General features: G+C 47.3%; 3 protein-coding genes across 8 annotated transcripts in view; all 3 read right to left on the reverse strand.

Annotated features, from left to right (window-relative positions):
• Positions 1-61: 61 nt before the first annotated feature.
• On the reverse strand, positions 62-6,950 carry LOC109525307 (PR domain zinc finger protein 12-like). The gene is made up of 6 exons (XM_019885729.1): positions 6,380-6,950; positions 5,137-5,202; positions 3,471-3,595; positions 2,394-2,549; positions 1,995-2,109; positions 62-1,239 (listed from the first exon to the last, which is right to left on the reverse strand). The coding sequence occupies exons 1-6, from the start codon at positions 6,618-6,620 to the stop codon at positions 773-775; spliced, it is 1,170 nt and encodes a 389-aa protein (XP_019741288.1). The 5' UTR covers positions 6,621-6,950; the 3' UTR covers positions 62-772.
• A 2,031-nt stretch (positions 6,951-8,981) lies between these two features.
• LOC109525149 (far upstream element-binding protein 3-like) lies at positions 8,982-17,212 on the reverse strand. The gene is made up of 18 exons (XM_019885440.1): positions 16,845-17,212; positions 15,034-15,053; positions 14,448-14,492; positions 14,321-14,367; positions 14,152-14,223; positions 14,032-14,089; positions 13,787-13,949; positions 13,603-13,701; positions 13,399-13,500; positions 13,210-13,312; positions 13,038-13,138; positions 12,624-12,762; positions 12,354-12,514; positions 12,083-12,150; positions 11,915-12,000; positions 11,426-11,497; positions 11,087-11,184; positions 8,982-10,889 (listed from the first exon to the last, which is right to left on the reverse strand). Exons 1-18 carry the CDS (start codon positions 16,938-16,940, stop codon positions 10,881-10,883), a joined length of 1,539 nt encoding a protein of 512 aa, XP_019740999.1. The 5' UTR covers positions 16,941-17,212; the 3' UTR covers positions 8,982-10,880.
• Positions 17,213-18,557: 1,345 nt separating this feature from the next.
• The window catches only part of ciz1b (cdkn1a interacting zinc finger protein 1b), a 12,030-nt gene continuing 7,764 nt past the window's right edge, over positions 18,558-22,823 (reverse strand). For 2 of the 6 annotated variants that reach the window (XR_002170118.1, XM_019885762.1), the window contains one exon: positions 18,558-18,727. The gene's annotated coding sequence lies outside the window, so the exon portion shown is untranslated. The other 4 variants (XR_002170116.1, XM_019885760.1, XR_002170119.1 and 1 more) reach the window with 3 other exon arrangements.

The raw sequence follows: 22,823 nt of genomic DNA on the forward strand, positions 1-22,823 counted from the left end.
TATATATATATATATATATGAAGTTAGTGGGCTTGCTGACTTTGGCGTGTTAAGCTCAAACTGTAGATGAACTCACTTTATTAATATATGTATATAGCATGTTACCATACATGACACATTGATAATAACGCTGGGACATAAAATTCAAAAAGAGATTTGACCTTATATTTCCTGTTAAGAGCATGCAGCAAAGTGAAAAGATTAGCATGCTAGGCTAACGTACACGCAGCATGCAAGACAAAGTAGTCATATGCTGCTATGCTAACTCCCAGTGTTAGCTGCAAAAGGTAGCCTCTGCCCGACTGTTTTTTTTTTTTTCAAATCCAGATCATCCCTCCCCTAGATTTAGATTCAGAAGGTTGTTATTCGAATTGATTCTTTAGGTTGCGATTCTAATTGATTTAATTGTAATTATTTCAGATGTGGCTGAATTTGAATTGGATTCGATAGTTTCGATGCCAATCCTTGAGGTTACGGTTTGATTTCATTTGGATTCTTGCGGTTGCGAAAGGTAGCATCATGCTAACTTCCAGCGCTTCCTTTTTCAAGGGTGCCGCACAAACGCTAAGGGTGGTACCACTCTAGCGGAGAAAACAAGCCAACATCCTGTCTCAAGCACCACAGCGGAAACAACAAAACAAACAATTAGCATGCTAGGCTGACGCACGGAAGATTCACCACAGCTGCTGCTACGCTAAAACACGCTGCAAAAGCTTACTTCCTGCGTATACTTTTACAACACTTTTACTTGCATTACCGGCTAACTTCCAGTTTAGAGCACCATGGCGGGAATGTGGTGGACCAGGGAAGCAGGATGTGGCGGAGGCGAGTGCTGGTCGCGCACAAGCAGCAGCGCCCTTCCCGGACTGGCGGCCCCGGCGCCGACTGCAGCTCCGATTCCGGCTCCGGCGGCCGGGCGGTGCCTGGCGCTCTTCTGGTGGGCGCGCAGACCCGCCAGCTGCGAGTACGCCGACTGGCACACGTGGCACTTGTAGGGCCGCTCGCCCGTGTGCAGACGCACGTGGTTGCGCAGCGTGGACGACTGGCTGAAGCGGCGGTTGCAGAAGCGACACACGAAGGGTTTGTCCAGCGTGTGGATGCGCATGTGCGAGCGCAGGTTGCTACGAGAGTTGAAGCCGCGGTGGCAGATGACGCAGCGCATGCGGCCCAGACCCCCGGAGCCTGACGAGGATGACGAAGACGAGGATGACATTGAGCCTTCGCAGCCATGGAAATCATCTGAAATATGACAATTAGAAAACAAAATGCGTGCATGTGACATTACACACAATTGAAATGCATTGAGCAGCTATGTTAGCCGGCTGGGCTACATCGCGTCTTAGTAACAACAATACACTGTATAATTTTTGTTCAGGAAAGCTAATGCTGTTACAAACAAAACACCTAAACCTAACATGTCAATGCAAAAAAAGATGCTAATTCTAACAAGCTAATGCTAACATAATACGACAGGACTATGCTAATGCTAATAAATCACCCAAGTGATATCAGTGATGAGTCGCTAGTGTGCTCTGCTGCGATTGTCCCTTTTCTTCCCTTTTCTACGAACGATAGCAAACTACACTAACCAAAATTTTAGCACACGCAAGTCACACAAGAAGCTTACTAATTAAAATATATGTATAATTTACTGTAAGTAATGATAGGATGTTAATTATACTCTGCTAATGCTAACATAATGCGAGTAAAATATTCACCCTAATTTGTTCAGGTGAGCAGTACGTTAGCATTTTGTGAGGATTCATTAACGAAATACCTGCGGCAATTTGTTAGTGCGCAGCGCTGGCTGCTAGAAGCCTTTAATAATGCTGGCAAGCTAAATTACGCTAGCAGCTGCTAGGCGAACCAGCTGCTAGGCTAACCAGCGACTTATTTGCTTTTCCGTTAATGAAGGCTCCTCAAACATAAATGATAACATTTTTGTCGCAGCCGCTACTCCTTGCGATGCTAATGCGACGTTCATGATAGCTTACCGCTCTTGCTTTTCTTTGCTTGCTCGTCATCGCCTCCTGGAATTCCAGGAATTCCCAGGAAGGTGTTGTGGGAATTTCCGTACCAGACGAGCAGCTCCTGATCAGGGGGGATGGTCTGGGAGCAAGCGCATGGCAACATGGGTTACGCCGACAATATGTAACATAACCCCACGTTACGCATATGTAATGCAACTCTGCGTACGTAACGCAATGTTATGCTACGGTTAGCTGACGTTAAAATGTAGCAAGATTGAAAAATCCCCAAATTCCAAACACTTTTCCTTTCAAATGGATTATTATTTTTCAAGTGTGAAATCATTTTTAGGTCAATTATGCATTCATTTATACGGCTCGTTAATGTGGCTGCCAGGACTGCACCCGGGCGGCCAGTGGGGTTACCTGAAGCGCCTTGTAGAAAATGGCCGTTCCCAGCTGCACCACTTCCAGGTTCTGCTCGTGTTCGTTGCGAGCGCATTTGATGTACGTCATCCAGCTGCGTTGCTCCTCCTGACTGGCGTCCACGAAGAAACGTACGCCGCCGTCACCATTGAACACCTAAAAAGAAAATAAATAAATAAAAGTGATCCGGTCCAAACGTCATCCCATTCGGGGTCTTCTTCCTGACTCTGGCAAAGCGTATTAGTGCTGCTTGCTTACAAGCGCTTGACTTGCACTGCGACTTGCACTGCATGCACGTGCAGCCCCACAGAGCGGGCGGCTACGTACGAGCGCATTAATCAAGCCCACTCCTCATGTTTGCCGTGACAACAATTTCCAACGCCAATCACGCTAAACATACGCACGCTCCTGTCCCCACCCTGTCACACTTTTCATATGAGCTGGGAAATAAGCACCTTAGCCTTGACACCATAATTATTTTGGAAACCATTATCCAAAGGTTAGTTGATTAAATTAAACCCTAAAACTTCTCCCGTAAACTGGGCGGAGCTCGACTTTTTTCTTGGCAACACCACCAACGACAAATTATACAGACACAACATTTTTCATTAGCAAATTTGTCAATCATAATAAATACATCAGACTGTAATTTATGTTGGACATCTTTAAACCACTCATGTATCTTCTCTACCCCATAATTTAAATTTCGATGCACCCTATGAAAAATAAGAGAGTAGCCTAGTGTTACTTGGCCAAGTTGAGCATCAACCAGCAAGCAGTTTGACAGGGTATTGTTTCACGTTAGTTCAAAGATGCCAGATTTCCTCTCCTTGAAACGTCACCAGAACATTTGAGGACGTTTTCGCCTTCAAAACCGTGAAATTCGGCAGCACTCAATTTAGCTCTTGGCAAACGAGGGTCAAACAAAATTGTGTGCTGCTCTCTAGTGGCCGATTATAGAATTACAGCCAAAATGAACGGGAGGCTTCCCATTTACAAAACGTACATATAGTTTGGTTTTGTGTGTGTGTGTGTGTGTGTGTGTGTGTGTGTGTGTGTGTGCGTGTGTGTGTATACCTCCCACATGAGGTTGTTGTTCTTGTAGAAGTCGACGTGTTGCGGAGAAACCAGGCGCCCCGTAAACGGACCCATCTCGGTTCCCGCCTTGATCCAAGTCTTGGAGAAGATTCCCAGACCTTCTCCTGTGTACACACACACACGCACGCACGCACGCACGCACGCACGCCACCCCCCCCCACACACACACACACACACACACACACACACACACACACACACACACACACACACACAAACACGTTTTCTTTGTAATAATAATCATAATAATACATTTTATTTATAAGCGCCTTTCAAAACACTCAAGGACACTTTACAATCAAGAACAAAAACAATAGTCCTTCCTCGACCCCCCCACCCCAAGCAACACACACACACACACACACACATACATACACACGGGCGCGCACACGCACACAAAATCTGGAGGAGACTCCAAATAAATGCGAAATGCAAGAAGTTGTCATGTGCAGCTGATCGACTTCAACTTTTTTTTTGGTAAAATCCTCGCCTACTCAAAACCTTCAAAATGAAAACGAATTAAATGTCGAAAATGACATTTTCAAGACAATTCTTTTATGCAGTTTTTAATTCAATTCAATTTTTAAAAGTTAGATTTTGGAGAGGGAAGGGCTAGTTGGCAGCACATCCTTGATTACTTCAAGGTTGTTTTTTTCCAGGTCAATCGAATCATCGTATTCTTTTGCTTTTGTTTTTGAGGTCCTTCCTTTGTGGTCCGGCCCGAGCCTCATTTCATCGTTGTAAGATCAACACTTGGGTTGTTGTTTTTTTTTTTTTTTTTTTACATTTTCCCCCAGTATATTCCACCTGGAAGACGTTTTGGATTTGAAACTTTCGTTCGGGTAAAATTTTATTTCCAACTTTCATATACGATTTTTTTTTAATAGCGGTGAATTGTCAAGGTGTTTACCGGATGCCTTTTTGTTGCATATATGAAAACTTTTTTTCTTTTAATCTTCTTCGCCTTTTTTTCCCCTCTTCTTCTTTCCCTATAAAAATGACTTCCTGTTGGGCTTTTCTGAGGTTTTTGCTCGTAGCTAATATTTGGACTTAACGAGAGTTCAGTTTTTCCCATTTGGCAATCCCGATGTTGCTTTTGCAGCGTTGCCTGGAAGAATCGCAGCTCGACGATGAACCTCAGCGAAACTTTTGCTTTCTGTTGCCTTTGATTACTTGTGCAAATGTTCGCGGAAATAAGCGTACAAAAACGACCTTCTATTTAATGTTTTTTTTTTCTCCTCCCCGACAATTGGAAGTGTCACTTTGAATCCTCTTTTCTTTGGGGGGCGGGGGGGGGGGGGGACGTTATTGGTGAAGTTGTCGTGGGATGCAGCGCCGGGGACAGATTTGTCTCAAAATGATTCACCGAATCCTTCCTTCCGCGATGTGTTTTTCAGATCCACCAATATATTTATGATTTTCACGTCCTTTTATTGTAGTGTGTGCGCGCGTTTCTCATGATTAGAAATCATGATTTGTTATTTGTAAATCTTCAATTTTGCGTGTAAATTGTTGAACCTGCGTGCGTTTGCGGATCAGCGGACAACGCGCATTTATTTTTGACACACACGTACACGCTGTTTCATGATTCCAATCATCATTTGATATGTGACGTCATAAAGGGAATATTGATTAAGGCTTTTACCTGGAACAGAGCTTTGTGCAATGATCACCTCGCTGGGAAGAACCAAACTGGACAACTTCTGAACCTCTGCGGAAACACACACGCGCGCACACACACGCACGCACGCACACACAGACACAGACACATTTGAATTGGAATTGTTAAACATGTTGAATTGCGCCTTGAACGAATAATTGAAAAGGCGCGTGGAATTTCCAGTTAAACAAATTGGCCTTCGAGTGGCGTGCTGCGCGGCCAGCGGGGGTTGCGGGGGGGGGGGGGAGGGGAACAGCAGAAAGAAACGATGCGTCGTCGCGTCTCAAGTCGCCCACATCGAAATGAACGAGGTGAAGAAAAAACATCAAACGAATTTCACACGGAAATCACATTTTGAAAAATACAAGATCAAATAAATGTGCGCGTGGCCTCAAAAGGCCGCAAGAGTTTCTGGCCCTGAAGAAAAAAAAATGTCTTTGAAAAGAACTCATAAGCGCGACCCTTTTGACGGATTCTTCAACGAAATCTAAATGAGCCAATTTGCATTCATGACCACATTATTTAATTGAACAAGTCAACAAAATAAGGATTTGTGGTTAATTTTTTCAAAAAAAGAAGGTTGGAAATATATTCATCATCATTTAAAAAATCATAAATCATTTCACTCTTGCTAAGATATCCAAGATGAGTTCTCCTATCATCAGCCGCTCATTTGGAATTTCAAATGATATTGATTTCAACATTTCAAGAGGAACGGGGGCGTTTGGAAAAAAAACATCGTTAAATGAAAACAGTTTTTGTTGAATTTACTCCATTTTATTCCGAAATGTGGTTGCATAAAATAAAGGCATCAGGATCCAGGTACATTAGTCTGCTTTAAAAAAAGTTTCTGAATCTGGATGCTTTTATTTTGTGCAATCATTTGAGGAAATAAAACGAAGTGAATTTAACACACGATTTTTTTCCGTCTACTCGTGAAAATATTTGTTACTCCCCCCCCCCCCATGACAACGTTCAATTCAATTCTTCAAAATGCTCATTTTGAAACATTTACATTTGTACATCTTTTTTTTCAATGATAATCAATGAATTGTTTAATTTATCCATCACAATCAACGAAGGATTTTTTAAAAAATTCATCTCATTATGAGCCGACGCTGTAAGAAAACTAAATGTTAAAATGAAAAACACTTGACGGCTATTTGAAATGCAAATGACGCCTGACAGATGACGACCACGACGACGACGCCGACGATGATCCACCGACCTCCGGAGAAGGACTGCGCGAGCACTTCGGCCGTGAAAGCGGTCCTGGGGCTCGCGCCCGAGGCAGCGGCGGCCTCGTGCGTCAGCTGCTGCTCGCCGTGCACGCGCCTCCATCGTCCGTATAGGAAGCTGTGCACCACGTCCGACGTGATCACTTCCGACAGCGGCGCGCCGGCGGGGGGCTTCGGAGACCACCACTTTCGGCCCGACGGCGGCGAACAAGCGGGGAGCGCCGAGCCCATGGCGGGAAAACCCCTGCCGAAAATAAATAAATAAACAGATAAAAAGAAAGACAATTACATTCAAACGAAAAGTAAAAAAATGTCCTCCTTTACAGCTTGGCAAACCCACGCACACACACAGAAAAGGATTTGTTGTTGTTTTGGCGAGTTGGGGGGAGTCAACAAGTTGAAGAGGGGGGGAAAAAAGCAAATGAAGAGCGAGCCCGACACGCGCCACCTTTTATACACGTGCGCGCGTGCATGAATGAGTGACTGGAAGCAGGGGGAGGGATCGGTGGGTGTGCGCGCTCGTGTGTGTGTGTGTGTGTGTGTGTGTGTGTGCGCGCGCGTCTGAAAGGATGGGCGGTGTTTCAATGGGTGCGCGCGTGTGTGTGTCTCAAAAAGTCAGTGTGGGTCTCTAAAAGTGCGTGCGCACGCCGCAAGTGTCATCGTCTGTGTAGCCAATGTGGGTGTGTGTGTGGGGGGGGGGGCGTGTGTCTGAAAATGTGTGCACACGTAGCTCCGTATCGTGTGTGTGTGTGTGTGTGTGTGTGCTTGTGCGTTTGTAAATGTGTCTTTTGGGTGGGCCGATGTTTCAATACTTTTGGCGAGTGCGCAATAAGGCTGGAACGCTATTGGAAACATTCTGGAATGTTGGAATTGTAATTGTCGATTCATGTTGGAATTGGATATTGGAAATGACAACGGGACAATGGGAAACAAGCCCGCAGATGAGGAGGCGGAGGAGGAAGGTGGAAGTCGTGTGATTGACAGCGGTGGGAAATCCAATTAGGAATAGACGAGTCCCATTTTCGGACTTGATTGAACTTCTGTTGCGAAATTGTGGAATAATGATGGAAAATTTTTGGCCTAATGCGGTTTTAGGAATGTTGGGAAAAACAGCAGCGGTGGAATAAGTCTCCAAAGGTGCTGTGAGTGTGTTATTCTGTTCACGGTGGCACTATGTTGGAATGATCCAAACAGCAGTGAAAGGTCGCTTTGAAACAATTCGCGTTCTGGCGTCATGCCGGCTCGGCTCGGCGCACTCATCCTGGAATACTTTTGGAATATTGTTTGTCGTCCTCATCGTGGAAGAAGCTTGCGCTCGCTCGTGTTGTTGAGTGAATGAAGTGGGGGCTTCTCTTTTCTTTCTTCTTCTTGGGGGGGTGTGGGGGCGAAGGGTTGTCAGACACCCTTTAATGAGCTGAGACCAGCAGAACCCGTTGGCGTAGCGTGCGCAGCACTAGCCTGTGTGTGCGTTGTCCTTGCGTCTTTGTCTCAGCAAAGACAACAACAGAGCACTTAGCCTGCTGCAAGTGGGGGAATGGAGGGAGGGGAGGGGGGGCTTGAGCAAGGGGTGGGGGGGCAGGTGACTGACACACACAATACAAGAAGAGGAGGTGCACTGTACACGAGTTCATTGTGGGAGGTTAATTAATGAAGCTAAATCCAGCACAAGACACCCACGGCACTCACCAACATCCGCGAAGAGGTCATCGGCCGATCAAGAAAAGGAAGAATGATGTCAGCGGCCCTCCTTCTTTTTACCGAGGTGGCAAGCGAGCATTGAGATGCTTGGTGTGGGCGTTGCATGTTCTGCACTCCGCTTTACATTCACGACAGTTTGAGTGCAAGCATTGCGTATACGTAAATGAACGCGTATGCAAATTGGAAATGAATAGTTTGTTAGGGCGCGTGCTTGCGCCACTCACTGCACCGATTGGACGAGACGATGTGTCCTGTGATGACATCATCAGCCCATGTCATCATCTGATGATTGACGCGTTTGCACTATTGTCAGGTGACATCGCAGGTCATAAGACTTCCTGTGGAGGTGACAGACGGACATTTAATGAGGACATGGCTACAATTTATGAAATATTAATTGCGCGCACACACACCGAGTTCAACTGTACTTACAGAGCACTTTACTGTACTTAACGCGCACACGCGCGGGCACGCAGCATTAAAAGCTGCCCATGAGAGCCGGGAGACTCAACCGCAGAGGCTGACTTCACCGCCGCGGCAAGGCCAGACACACTCACCACGCAAATTCAAATCAGGACTCTTCTGGAGCGGCCACACACACGCACAAACACGACAGACATGTTACAATCACACAAACGCAATCACATACATACTCTAAGTAACAAAAAAAAACAAAAAAAAACAAGAGCTAATACACAACCCGACGCAAACAAAAACTAACCAACTGACACACTTTAGAACCCCACACACACATGCATAACAGGGGATGACATCATCAATCAGGCCATCTGGAAGATGAATGAATGAATAAATCCCTTATCCATTATTCATGGCCGCCACGCATGTCTCGGACAAGATGGCGGCCACAGGAAGTGTTCATAAAGACACAGGAAGTCAGAAAGAAGGAGCCTGTTTATTAGCCCTCATGGTTACATCATCATCATCATGTTCATCTTCCTCACCCGTCAGTCCATAGAATCTACTAGAAAAGTCCAAAGGTTACATTTGGACAAAGGTCCATTAGAAAAACCACAGAAAACAAAAAAACAAAAAAAACAAATCTGGCGTGGAACTGAATCGGGGGCGGGCGCTTCCCCATCCATCCGTCTCTTGGCCTCGGCGTCGCCCCCTCAGGCGAATGAGCTAACGCGCCACTTTCTAGCTCACCAGGCCAAGCGATGTTAGCTTTAGCATTTAGCATAGCAGTCTTGAGAAGAGCCTCTCCCTGCTGCCGGCTGACCCCCCCCCCCAAAAAAAAAATTCCTTTGGAAGCGATGGTATGTATATAATATCCATGAGTATTTTAGCTCATTATCAAAACAAATAATCCTAAAATTTTGTAGTGATTCAGGAGAACGAGGGAATTCCGAGTCCAAACGCATCACCACTACCACGGGATTTTTATATAGCAAACTATATCATTGACTCCAGGGCTGAAATGATTGATGAAATACTCCCTAATCATTCTAAACCAAATAACAAAACATTAATTTGGAAGTGACAGCACGTACGTGTAGCATTAGCATATTAGCTTATAACCAAACCAAATATTCATAAATGGATTTAAATAGACCCCTGAACCCAACTCATCGTCATCATCATGGTCACACACGCACTCAACATCTGTGGTCCAACACGCGCGCGGTGCTATGCTAGCAGCACGCTAGCAACCTCCTATTGCTAAGGCTAAGTGAGAGCACCGAAAAACGGTGGTGAATAAAGCTAAACGGTGAAAGTGAATTTATTTTATCAACATTTGTGATTTGATGCAAACACACCGTGCAAAAGTGACAGATCGCTTGCACTTTAGCTACGAACAGGAAGTTTGAGTGCTAACGTGCTAGTTTGGCGCCACCCACCGGCACTACGATGCTGACCACAGAGAAAACGAATAGAGGATCATCTTACGCGGTAAAAAGTCAAAAAACAAGATTTAAAAACATCAAACCAGAAACACAAAAACATTAGCACGTAGTCGCTAGCGTTAGCACGTTCAAAATGGCCACCGAGGAAATAAAATGATTGACAGTTCCATTCAAAAATAGACACGGGTCAAGGTCAAACTCCCTGTGGTCTGACCAAGCGTAAATCTACATTAGCAGCACGCTAGTGCCTTCCTTTCGTTAAGGCTAGGTGACAAACAAACAAACATGACAGCGCTAAAGTACCGACGGGAGTGCTCATTTGATGAACGGTAACATTTGTGATTTGTCGCAAACTTGCCCTCCAATCAATGTGACAGACCGCACCAAAAGATACATACGCACGCATGCACACAAAACGGGCGCCAACCAAAACTTCCGAGTTAACGCGCTCGTTTGGCGACAAATTCAAGAACCGAAAGAAAAACTACAAATTAGCGCTAGCACATCCAAAGTGGCGACCGAAGAAATAGAACGATTGACATTTTCGTACAAAAAGACGCCCGTCAACGTCAAACGTCACGTTTCTGTCCAACGCCATGAAATCATCCACACTGAAAGAAGAAAAAGAAAAAACAATCCGCCGCATGCTTAATACAATATCATCATCATCGTCATCTTCCTCAAGACTGCTAGGCATCATGTGGTGAAAAGACAAAGAAAAAGACAATAGGAGGTGAAATGAACTTTGTTCAAACGTGTCCACGTTCGGATTGGATTTAAAAAAAAAAAAAAAAAAATAGCCAAACAGGAAGTCCGACACTTTGGAGGTTAAAACCAGAAGAAGAGCACTTCCTGTTTCCGTTAATTTGCTCGAGAAAAAGGAAGGAGGGAGGAGGCGTGGTGTCCGAGGGATGGAGGGAGGGGCTTCTTAGTGATCCTACAGAGACAGGAAATGACATCATCATGAAATACGTGGTTGCCTGTGTCAAAAAAAGAACAACGCGACGAGGTTTTACATGTTGGACAACCTATTTGAATCAAGGGCTGAGACGATTCATCGAGTAACCCATTTAAAATGGTTGGGCGTGGTGCTGAAGGCGGGGTCTATGTGATGACATCACCCCTATGAGTTACCTGGATCTGGGCAGGGTTCCACAGGTAGGGCTGCTGGCGGTAATACTCAGCCAGCGCTGCCGTGTAGTCGGGCACTGAACTCTGCTGGGACGACTGACCTGAGCAAATACACACAAAGACACACCGCCAAGGTCACGCATGGCCATCAAGTACTGCCCTCCCCACCCCCACCCCAATCGATGGAAAATAATTTTTTTTTAAATCACAATAAAAGGTAAAAATTATAAGCCAAAAGACGATGAAGTTCAAACATTTCTTTTAAATTGGCAAAAATCATGGAGAAAAAAAAATTATTGTAGTAGCTGCGACTGAAGCTAAAGAAGAAATAAGAAGTAGTACTTTGTTTCTTGTAGTAGTCCTCCCACGCTTTGCTGTAGTCGCTCATCACGCTCGCGGGCTGACTCTGCTGACCTGCACACACACACACACACACACACACACACACACACACACACACACACACACACACACACACACACACACACAGATTAAGAACACTGCGTATCCCACAGGCTGTCAATCTCATGATTTGAAGGCGGGTCCAAATGACGCTTTGACCTGTGATGTTGCTACGGATACGGCACAGGGTGTACGGCGTGCATATGTCTATCTAATGTGTGCAAGTGCATGTGCCTGTCGGGTGGACGTACGTGTGCAAGGGTCTGTCGTGTGTGTATGAGGAAAAATAGTGTGGGTCTGAGGGTGTGTGTGTGTGTGTGTGTGTGTGTGGTTGTAATGACTGTGTGTCTGTTGGAACGTGATTGTGTGTTCGTAAAATAGGTGTGTCCAGAAGTGTCTGATGTAACGTGTGTGTTGCTTGTGCGTTACCGGGGTCCTGCTGCGCTGCATTCTGCCAGCTAGTCTGGTAGGTGTTCCCCCACACGCCCGTCAAGAAGGTTTGAGCACCACCACAGCTGCAAAAGACACACGCACCGTGGTCACATGACTTCCTCACACCTACAACACGCACACACACACGTTGCCATAGTGACCTACTTCTGGTGGGTGGGGCCTTGAGTGAAGGGGCTGAAACCGAATCCTCCATTACTCATAATACCAGAACCCTTAAGACAAAAAAAAAAAAAAGAGACCACCATTATTATCTTCGTCACAATTGACACCAATACTTTGCCACATGTGAATATTGATTCCAATTATCGGTTATGGGCTCACTTGACCACTAATAATCAGAATGGTAAGAGTCCTGAAGTGAGGGGGCGGTGGGGAAGAAATCGCGGTGAGGTTGTGGCGTCGGTGCCTGCCTTACCCCAATCTTGTCGTCGATGAGCTGCCGCGCGTGCTCCATCTGCTGCGCCGAGCCCCGGATGGTGAAGACGCGCGTGGTGGGGTCGGTGGAGGGCGGCGGGTTCCTCTGGAGCTCCACGTGGGCGCCCGACTGCTGGTTGATGCTCTTGATGGTTTCGCCGCCTGCGTGCGCGCACACGCTTGATGATGCTCAGCCTCCCGTTTGGCCGCGGTTGCGGGAAAGGACGGCAGAGGCGGGGAGAGGTGGGGGTGATGGTGGCGAGGCACTTACCTTTGCCGATGACCAGGCCACACTTGTCTGCGGGTATGGTGTAGGTGACCTCCTGCAGGGGTCCGGGGGAACCCACGGTCCAATCCCCGCGACCTCTCGCCCGGTTGCCCCTCAGCACTGAGCCGAAACCGTCGCGCTCCTGAATGGCGGCGGCAAAGTCAGTTGCCATTGCGCTACGAGTACACAGCTTAGCTAACCTTTTTCTTTCTTTTTTTTTTTTTATTCAGTGGGCTGCTTTGCCCATTTGACCTTTTTCCTCACTCACCCAGCTGTGCACGATCAAGAGGTCACAGCCCGAATTTCGTGACCTCTTCATGTATTTGATCCCATTTTCAGTTGGAAGGTGTTCCCCCCCCCCCCCCAAAAAAAACAAGAAACTAACAAACCTGCGTTGTGTGCATGTGCTTGGCTTACCTGCGCCGTCTGGATGAGTTCGTTGATGAGGTGCAGCGCGTGCTGACAGCGTTCCGGCTGGCCCATCACCATGGCGACCCGCTCCGGACTGATGCCGTCGTCTGCGGGAGGAAAACAGCCGCACTTAAGTTCCCCGAGGCCTGCGGCGGAACTCGACCGGGGGGGGGCGTACCCGCTTTGAACTGGATACGGACTCCGGCGTCATTCTGGATCTTCTTGATCATTTCGCCATTGCGGCCGATGACGATGCCCACCGCAAACCTCGGAACAGGAACCTGCGAGGGACGAAAGCAACGCCGCCGTGAGGTGGCCCGCCCGCAAAGCGCAAAGGCTGGGGTGTGTTTGTTTCAGCCGAACGTACGTCCAGGCTGGCGCCCCCCGGCCGGGCGGAGAAGTCACCGCGTCCCGCCCGGAAATCGCCGTCCTTCTCCCGGATCACCTCCAGCACCAACTCCTTCGCCGCCTGCGACGCGCCAGGAACGCGACATTAGAACTCGCCAGATCAAACAACGTCCAAGGACACCTTTCTTGGGCGGGAAGAATTTGTTTCGCCGGGTTTTGGCACCTGAACTTTGTAAGGGTCTCCGGAGATGCGGAGAGGTTTATCAGCTCCGGTGGGCATGGGACCGTCTTGGATCATCATCATCTTCACGCCGGCACGCTCCTGACACACGCGCACAAGCGCACGTCAACGCGTGATGGCGGCGGCCCGCAAGAAGAAGAACCCCCGGCTCGTTCGGCGCTCACACCTGCAGCTGTTTGATGGTTTCGCCTCCTCGGCCGATCACCAGCCCCACCTTGCTGGCCGGGATCAGCATCTCCTGCACCAGGGCTCCGCCCTCCCCATCGCCGTGGAAACCGGGACCGTTCCTGCAGCGGTCCACGATCTGAACCAGGAGACGCTTAGCCTGCCTATGCACGCACGCACGCAGGTCACATGGTGAGAACGTGAAGGCGAAATCATCACAGGAAGTCGAGCAAATTTCAGACTCACTCGATGCACTCGGGCGTTCCGGTCAGGGAACACGGACGCTCCAGCAGACCGCCGCCATCTATGTGCGCAAATGATCATCAGAAAAGCCAGCAAACGCTTCATGGCCGCGTCGGGACTCACCGGCAGCGATCTGGATCTTGCATCCAGACTCCAATTGGATCCTGGTAATCTGCTCGCCGCCTCGGCCGATGACTGCCACACACACACAGACACACACGAGCGTGAAAACATGACAATGCGCATCGGCTGAGACGCACAAACAGGAAGTAGGAAAAGCATGTCCACTTACTGAAGCCCACCATTCTGTCGGGAACCTTGTAGTCCTCCGTCAAAACCCTGAAACACGCACACGCATATGATATGGCGGGCGCTCACGGGCACACTAAACACCTACACTCAACGTGCGCGAGTCGTACCTTTGGTGGCCCACTGCAGACAGTTGATTCCCTAAACACACACACACACAAATTATATGTTAGCATTCTAACAAGCTAAAGGAGACAACATAATGGGGAAGTATAACGATGGATTTTGATATCTGGGAGACAAAAATTCAGAAAACCGATTAATTGGCTGATTAATTCAAAAAATATATGATTATAAAAAAATGGGGGGGGGGGTGGAATTCCCTTCATGCGTGCCAAAACAAAGATATGAATTTCAGGCAGAATATTTGAGCCTCCCCCTTTTGGTTTTGTTTAACTTTCCAAGGGAGAATTTTTTGGAGGGTTTATTTCAATATTTGTTTCAATATCATAATCTTTGTATAATGTTTCAATGTGGTTTGAGCTGATTTGAAAAGGTCTATAAATCGGCCGGTTAATTGGTTGGGCCTTGCTAATAAAACAATTAAAAACAAACAACACACAAACAAGAACAATAAAATAACAGCAGAGGTTTGAGGCCAAAGCGGCTAAAATGGGCGTGGTCAAGATTGTCCAATAAACACGCTGCATCCCAATTAACTAGCATAAACACGCCCAATTGAAAGGAGCAAGTGACCCGCCCATCTTTCCCACCATCTGGGGAGCACAGCAAGTTAGCTCAATCGGCTCACATGAAATTAGCCAAGACAAAAATCTTTGAGTTTGCGTACAAACTAAACACAGCAATTTAGTGGGCTAACAGGGTGTTAGCGTGTCTCAGTCTGTAGCGCGCCAGCGCTCACACACACTTTTTAGTGTAGTCTGAATAACCCGACAGCACATTTGAACAACGCTCTAAGTTTCCCAAAGGTCGGAGTGACAGAGCATGTGCCTGGAGTGTTGTTTCCACCATTTTTTCACGAGGCCATTTTGGGTGATCACGTGGCAATGCTCTGTTTTGCACTCCTCAGAAAAATTTGCTCCGGCTTGTTAAAGATCTGTTTTTGGCATCTATTTTTAGACATGATGGACAATGGAATCGCCTCTGTCTTCTCTTTTTCAATGTGATGGTTTTCACACAGTATTTTGTTGTTTATGGCATCACGGCATGATCGCTAATCTTTGCCCGCCCAAAAAGTGTTTTGATATCAAACTCTCACAAATAATTTTGACGGTTTGAGGAGACACACAGACAAGTTACAACCAAAGCGGAAGGTGCGTTGCCAAAATTTGTATCCCATACCCTTGAATGGGGGAGACACAGGGGAGCCATCCACCGGGATAAACCAGCCATTCGTTTGCCAACGATGCTGTTGGTCAACTTAATTACATCAATTAATTAAAAATGGATTCATGCCATTAATATGATGATGATGACTCTCCTTTCTTGTGGTGTATCGTCTTTAAAATTCGATCCACACTTCAGGAAACTGAGGCCTCAAGAATTCAGCTTCATTCTTTTCAAAAGCAATCAATTGTTTTGAAGAGAAAATAAGACTAACATTTACATAACATTTTTTTGCCCTTTTTTTTTGGAAGCCTTTAAAATGTCATAACTTCCTTAATCCTTAACCTATTGACAGCATTCTGGCACTGTTTTGTTGCTATATTCCAACTCCGTTCACTGACGTTGCTGAAAAAAAATATTTTGTTGTAATGTACCTACAAAGTGTTAGTGTATTGAATGTGTTGTTTGTTAGCTCCACGGAAGAATTTAGCACAGTTGGCTAACAGGAAGTTAGCATGCCAGAGTAAGTAAACAGATCATGAGAGATGTTTACGTGGGGGTCCACTGAGTTGGTGTTGCAAAAGGTGTCTACTTGTGCGTTATTAACTGCTTTGTTGTTTGGGAGTTCAACACAGGAAGTGATCGTGTCACTCAAGTAAATCTCGTCAATTAGAGTCCACAAAACACTTAAGCAGAAGCACACACACGATCCGTGAGTGCGTGCGCGTGCATATGTAAGCGTGCGCTTACAGTTGAAGCCCCTCAGTTTACTGCGTTCGTCCACGCTAAAAAGTGTGTGTTAGTTAGTGTGCGTATCACGTAGTTGTTTGTTAAGTTGGTTTGTTGGTAAGTTCAACAAGTTGTCAGGCCGAGTGACACGTGTGGACAACAACCCCCACCCCCCAACTCGTCACCGTGATCGACCCCCCCACCCTAAAGTTTAGCGTGACAGCACGTCAAAGTCCCCCCCAAAGAAAGTCTCTCCCGGCTGGGGAGGCTCGTGTCAGTCGCGTAAAAGTCGCCCAAAGTGGCCCAGCTAGCTTAGCCTGTTAGTTGGCGTGCGTGCGCGCGTTTGCGCGTGAGCGTATAGTCGAAGTTGCGAGTGGTCGGCGGTCCGAAAGCAGACAGAATAAAAAGTGTGCGGACTCGACCGAAGAGGCACGTTGGGCGCTGCGGAGGTCGCGGGACTCGCTGTCGGGTGGCCGCTCGGTGGAGGTTACCTGGCGGGCCCGCTGCAGCGCGTCGGCCAGGCCGTCCGACTTAAGCGCCGGCTGGCCGATCGAGGCCTGTCCTCCTGCCTGCACCAGCTCCGCCATTACAGCGCCGCTAGCCTGCTAGCCGCCGAGCCGCTAGCTCAGCTTTCGGCGAAGCGCAGATGCTCTCCTCGGGCGCAGAGTGCTCACTCGGTTTGCGGTTGGCGGGCGGCCGGGCCGGCCTCAGAATGTAAGGACGAGACGCAAGTGGGAGCGTAGGTGGCGAGGCGGTGCCATTAACGCCCATGTGGCAAAGAAGAACTAGAATGTGGTCGAGTGATCCTTTTGCCGAGGCGTCGTGCTCGTTCGAACTTGTCGAGCGTACCCCGCATACTCGGAAGAGACGATCTGTGTCGCGGCTCAGCTGGCTGTCGCTTCCGCTTCCGCGTCAAGTCACGTGGTCCAGCGGGCGCCACAGGTGGCAGGCAAAAGTTCGCAAAACAAACCAAAAGCAAGTTATGAAACGACACCTTTTTACCATCATCCGCAAACACTCTCAATGCGCCTCATTTCAAATATTTCCATTTCATTTAGACTATTGTGTTTGCATACTAGGGGACTTGACACATGAGCACACACAGACACACACACACATTCTGTCTGTGTGTGTGTGTGTGTGTGTCTCTACCTGTACTGTCCAGGTATGTGCAGGGCCGGCGCTAGCCGATGGTGCGCTGGGCTTGACGAGATTTTAATATGGCGCTCTCATCCATCAACAATTTACATATGCTTACAAAAGAAGTCGAACGGCATTGTCTTTAACATTGCCATTCATACAACATGAATACAACATTCATAAAATATAAAGGGGAACATTTTTTTTCTTTCATGACTGCTTGGTGACTGTCAAAGAAATTATACGTGTGACTTTCTGTTGGTAATTGGACAACCAAGACGAGCAACAACTTGAACCTTCTTGGGCCAGTTTTGAAAGTTTGGGGATGGCGTTAAAAACCGAGTACGTCTGTTGCATTAACACCACTGCCTGCGTAGTCTGAGATGTCGCACTGCTACATATGGCAAAATGAGGTGTCACCTGGATATGTGTGGATTTGACCATTTGAAATTGAAGCCACACCCTTCTGGAACAATTGAAGTTGACTGCTTCGTCTCGACACAATTGCCTTCAGCGACTTCTCTTTTCTCTCCTATACAAATTCTGTCTCATGTACGTGTGAACCTGTACGAGCCCTCGACCCCACCCAAACAGGCCAACTAGTTGAACACGGCCCGCTGAGCAGCCTCGCTAACTCCCAATCCATCGAATGAGCATCACTCCTCAGCCGCTTGGCCAAACAACAGGCCGAGTCTCCAAAATGGAGCGAGCTCACGAGATGATACGAAAATGCAAAAGGTCTTGGAAGGAAGCGGCTTGCAGTCAAGTGCTCCTGTGCAGTGGTTTGTTGACATGTGCCTCGCGATCGGCCGGTGACCGGTCCAGGATGGACTTGGCCTCTTCCCCCAAATCACCTCGTCAGGACAGAAAATGGGCGGATTGGGCAGGAGGCTCCAGTTGCGATTGCCGGATGCTTCCCACTTGGCCTGTCGCCGACTTTCAATTCTGCTCATGGACTGCTGTGTGTACGTGTGTGCGTGTTTGACGATGCCCTCGGAGGAGGGCGCCGTGTTTGACGTCACGGTGTACTGAGCCAATCGCGGGGGCCACAAGTCAGCACACGCTCACACTCCAATGGTGATTTATTATTGACCAAATCCGATGTATGATGCAATCCGCATAATTTATAAGCGGACGCGCACGCACACACTGAAAGCCACTTAAGTGTTTCCTGTTGACTTCCAATGAGCTCTTCACGGGCCAGGCCAGCGATCGTCTTCCACTCGGCGCACCACTTTAGACACGCACGCACGCACACACACACACACACACAAACAAGTCAGTAAGAAGACGAAGCAGCAGCCTCTTCGTTGACCTTGAATTTGGCCTTCATGATCTTCTTCCTCCTGTGAGTTGAATATTTTGGCCCCTAAGCTGTTGAGGAAATATTGGCAAGGATTTATTTTATTTCATTTGTGTCAAATTACAATGTTGTGCTTTATACAATAAAAGGTCATGCTAATTAATTAAAGAATTATTGAGGGAGGGTCACTTCATTTTTGTTGTTGACGTTACATTTACAGCAAATGTAATTTACGATTCATGAAATGATCCTTGATGGCAATAAATTGAAATGCTCGGGGTTAGAACACCCACACCTAACACCCCCGAGCCAGCCCCCAACTCCCCTCCCCTCCCGTCCGCTTGAAATCTCTCAGCCCAGTGGGACTCAAGATGGAAATTATCCTCATCATTAGCCCACTCACACATGCCAGGTAGACAAATCTTCCACTTTATGGATCATTTAACTCTCGCTGTTTGATGCCCCCCCTCCCCTCCATCTCACACTCCACGAGTCACCCCCCACCCCCCACCCCAGTCACATCATCTAAGAGCCCCTTTTCTACACACACACACACACACACACAACTGGAATCTTTTCCCATGTCCAAGAGAAAAGTGCCACACATAATGAAGTGAAAAAGATCCGCGTTGCACTCTCGTGTATGAAAGCGTTTCAGGATTGTCCACGTGAGAGCCGGCGTTTCAGGGTTAAGCTGTATGAGAACGTTTGGATGGAGAGCGCCACAGCGTCAATGAATGTGACCCTTTCAATAGTATGCATGAGAGCGTTTCCTGGAAGGCTTTCATCAGGGTGTATGCGAGAGAGCCTATCAATAGAGTGTGTGTATAAGAGAGTTTCAAGAGCGCATGTGAGACCGATCCAGAGTGTGAGCATTCTAGGTATGTATGTAGTGGGGAAAAAACAAACAGTAGAGTGTGTGTGTGTGTGTGTGTTTCAAGAGAGTGTATGAGAGCATTTCAGTCGTATGAGTGAGGATTTATTCGAACACATGAATGCTCCAATGGCGCGTAAGAGTGACTGAATAAGATGCGAGCGTTTCAATAGTGCAAGTAAGAACGTTTCAATACCGTGTGTGATTGCATGTGTGAGAGTTACCGAGAGAGCATTTCAATATAGTGTGTCAAACCCTTTTAGTAGTACAGTACTAACAAGAGAGTTTCACCCGAGTGTACGTATGAGAGCGTTTCAGTTGTGCCTTTAAGTGAGGAAAAATCTGGCGTGTGTGTGTGTGTGTGTGTGAGAGCATTTCACGAGCGAGGATGATAGCATGACCATCAGAGCCTCTGAGTGTTTCAATGGTGGATGTGAGAATGTTTCATGAGTGTTTTATATATATATATATCTTATACACACACACACACACACACACACACACACATATGCTTCTCAAGAAAAAAGGAGAGAGGAAAAAAAAGCAACAACAGGCCTTTTGCGTGCATGTGTAATTGTGTGCTTGTTTTAATGGGTGTGTATGCCCATCTACATGTAAAGGTGAATGTACGGGTGTGTGTAAGTGTGTGTTCTCGTATATATGTATGTCTGGTGTTGTGTGAGTCATACTTTGCGTCTCGTTTGTGAACAGGAGTTTGCGAGCGTGGGTTTGTTTCATGTGTGTGTGTGTGTGTATGTGTGCGCTCACGCGTGCACACCTAGCTTGGCTGGTGGCTGAAAGGGAAGCAGGTCAATCGACGCTCACTTGATGGGACAACTGATTGTGTCAAAGGAAAATGTTATAACCCCCCCCCACCCCGCCCTGCCTTTCAACATTTTGACCCTTTCATCGTCTCATGAGGACAAGAAATACTTGACCTCTCACCGCCCGCGCGGGCGCACGCACGCTGGGTCTGTGAGGCTTTCACAAGGAAAGAAATGTACATGCCAGTAAAAGACATTTTGTTTGTGTCAGGTAAAAACCACCACCAGCTGCTCTTTGTGAGTGCGTGTGCGCACTCGTGTGTGTGTGTGTGTGTGTGTGTGTGTGTAGGGTGACACACGTTAAAAGTGTCCATCTGTTTGTAAGCAGCTGTGTCCTCGGAGGTATGGGGGTTGGAGAGTGTGTGTGTGTGTTGGGGGGGGCATGTTTGACTAATGAGTATTTATTGTGTTCATGTCCATTACGACTGCGTCAATTCATTAGCACGCCGTTTAATGAAGTCAATTTGCAGGCTCGGATTGAAAAAAAGTTCTTCACGGCCGGCCAAAGAAATCAAAAACAAAGAACTCAAGTCTCTAAATGAATGATAATGGGGCGGGTGAAAAGATTTGATTTGAATGCAAACTAGATTCTATTTTTTAATGACTTCAAACACATAAACTCTGACGAGGACATCGTAAACGACCGAGCGTCTCATACGAATTCAAAATAAATGTTTTCTTTTCACAAAAACATCGTGAACATCTTCATATGCATGTATACATACATACACAGTATACATATATCAATATACAGTACAAGTACAGTGTATTACTGGGTGCAAAATTAGGAATACTGCAGTATATTTTGTCTTTTTTTTTTATGATTGTCGAAAAAAAGAAAACATTTTTTAAAAATTCAACCATCCCAAAAAGGATTAAAAAAAAGATACTACAGTATACTGTACCTACTTTTGAACCCCCTAGTGTAGCGCGCGCGCACGCGCACACAAACACACACACACTAGTTTTCTGAGCAGTAGTGAACAATAATCTGGCGACGAAGCTCTACATCGTGTCGCTGCCCTCGTTGCTCGCCGCTGATATGAATTCACTAAGGGTCGCAGCGAAACAGGTTAGCCTCAAATTGTTAGCTTTCGGCTAACGTCGTCTGCTAGCTTCCGCGGCAAAGAGCTCCACGTCACTGGAGGCGACCAGCGGAACGACGCCGCGTCTGCCATTGGCTTGTCGTCAAACACAAATGGCATTTATGGATGAACTAATTCTTTTTCTCCTTTTCAACCCTTTTGTGCAATTATATAACCTGTGATTTTTGAAAAAGTCCGTAACAATCAGTACGACGGCCTTAACGAGTTAGCATTCAGTGATTTCCCTCACAAAATACGGAGAATTCGTAACGTACGTACAGGTCTGCGGCGGCTCATGAGCGCACTAAGCTCATGTCTGCTACTTAAAAAATACAAACAAGACACGTTTGACAGACAGGCAGGCGAGCGAGGGCAATTGAGCTCAGCAGTACTTCGCCGCCCCACCGTGATTGACACACACACACCCTACTTGCTGCATTAGCTGCAACCGCCCACCGGGCCGGCCGTCCACCAGCCCTGCGTGCGTGCGACCAGCTAATCGGCAATAACACATTTGCTCTTCATGTACCTATGCGCATGATGTGGTATGCTTTGGAGCAGCAGGCTGCCGCAGGATAAGTGACTTGTTGCTCACACCGGAAGTGATGACGGCAAACAGGAAGTCTTCCTCTTCCACTTGCTGATTGTCGTCATGGTAGCGCCGTGCGCTAATTGCTGCTAATTGCAGGTTAGCCAGGGAAGGGGCGCTTGATCGGCCACGCGGGGCGTCCTGGACGGGAGGAGTCCGCCCGTCACTCACACGTCACTCGTGCGCACAGGGACGCCTTTTCCCAGTGGGGGACACACACACACACACACACACACACACACACACACACACACACACACACACACACACACACACACACACACGCCGCCTTGATGAATATAACCTGACAGGAACGTAAAGACCCACACAAATTGTGTGGTTTTCGAAGGCGGACTTGAAAATAGGAGCAAGAGGCAAAAGTCAAGTAGCGCAGTGAGAGCATCAACAGTCACCTGCATGCTTGTTCGTTGAGGAGGGAAGAAGGCGCGCGAGCGCGCGTGCCCGCCAAGCATGGCAAGGGTGCGTCCTTGGACTTTAATGGTTCGTCAATGACAAAAGACGCAAGCGAGCGAGCGTCCATTCAAATGGAGCTCAAGAGAATGACAAGGCTCGTCAGGAGCTCATTTGAGGCACTTTGGTGACCTCGCGGCAGCTGAGCTTTTATCGGGTGGGGTGGGGTTGGGGGTTTGGGCAT

This window comes from Hippocampus comes, unplaced genomic scaffold (assembly GCF_001891065.2).
Source record: "Hippocampus comes isolate QL1 unplaced genomic scaffold, H_comes_QL1_v1.1 scaffold78, whole genome shotgun sequence".
NCBI lineage: Eukaryota > Metazoa > Chordata > Actinopteri > Syngnathiformes > Syngnathidae > Hippocampus > Hippocampus comes.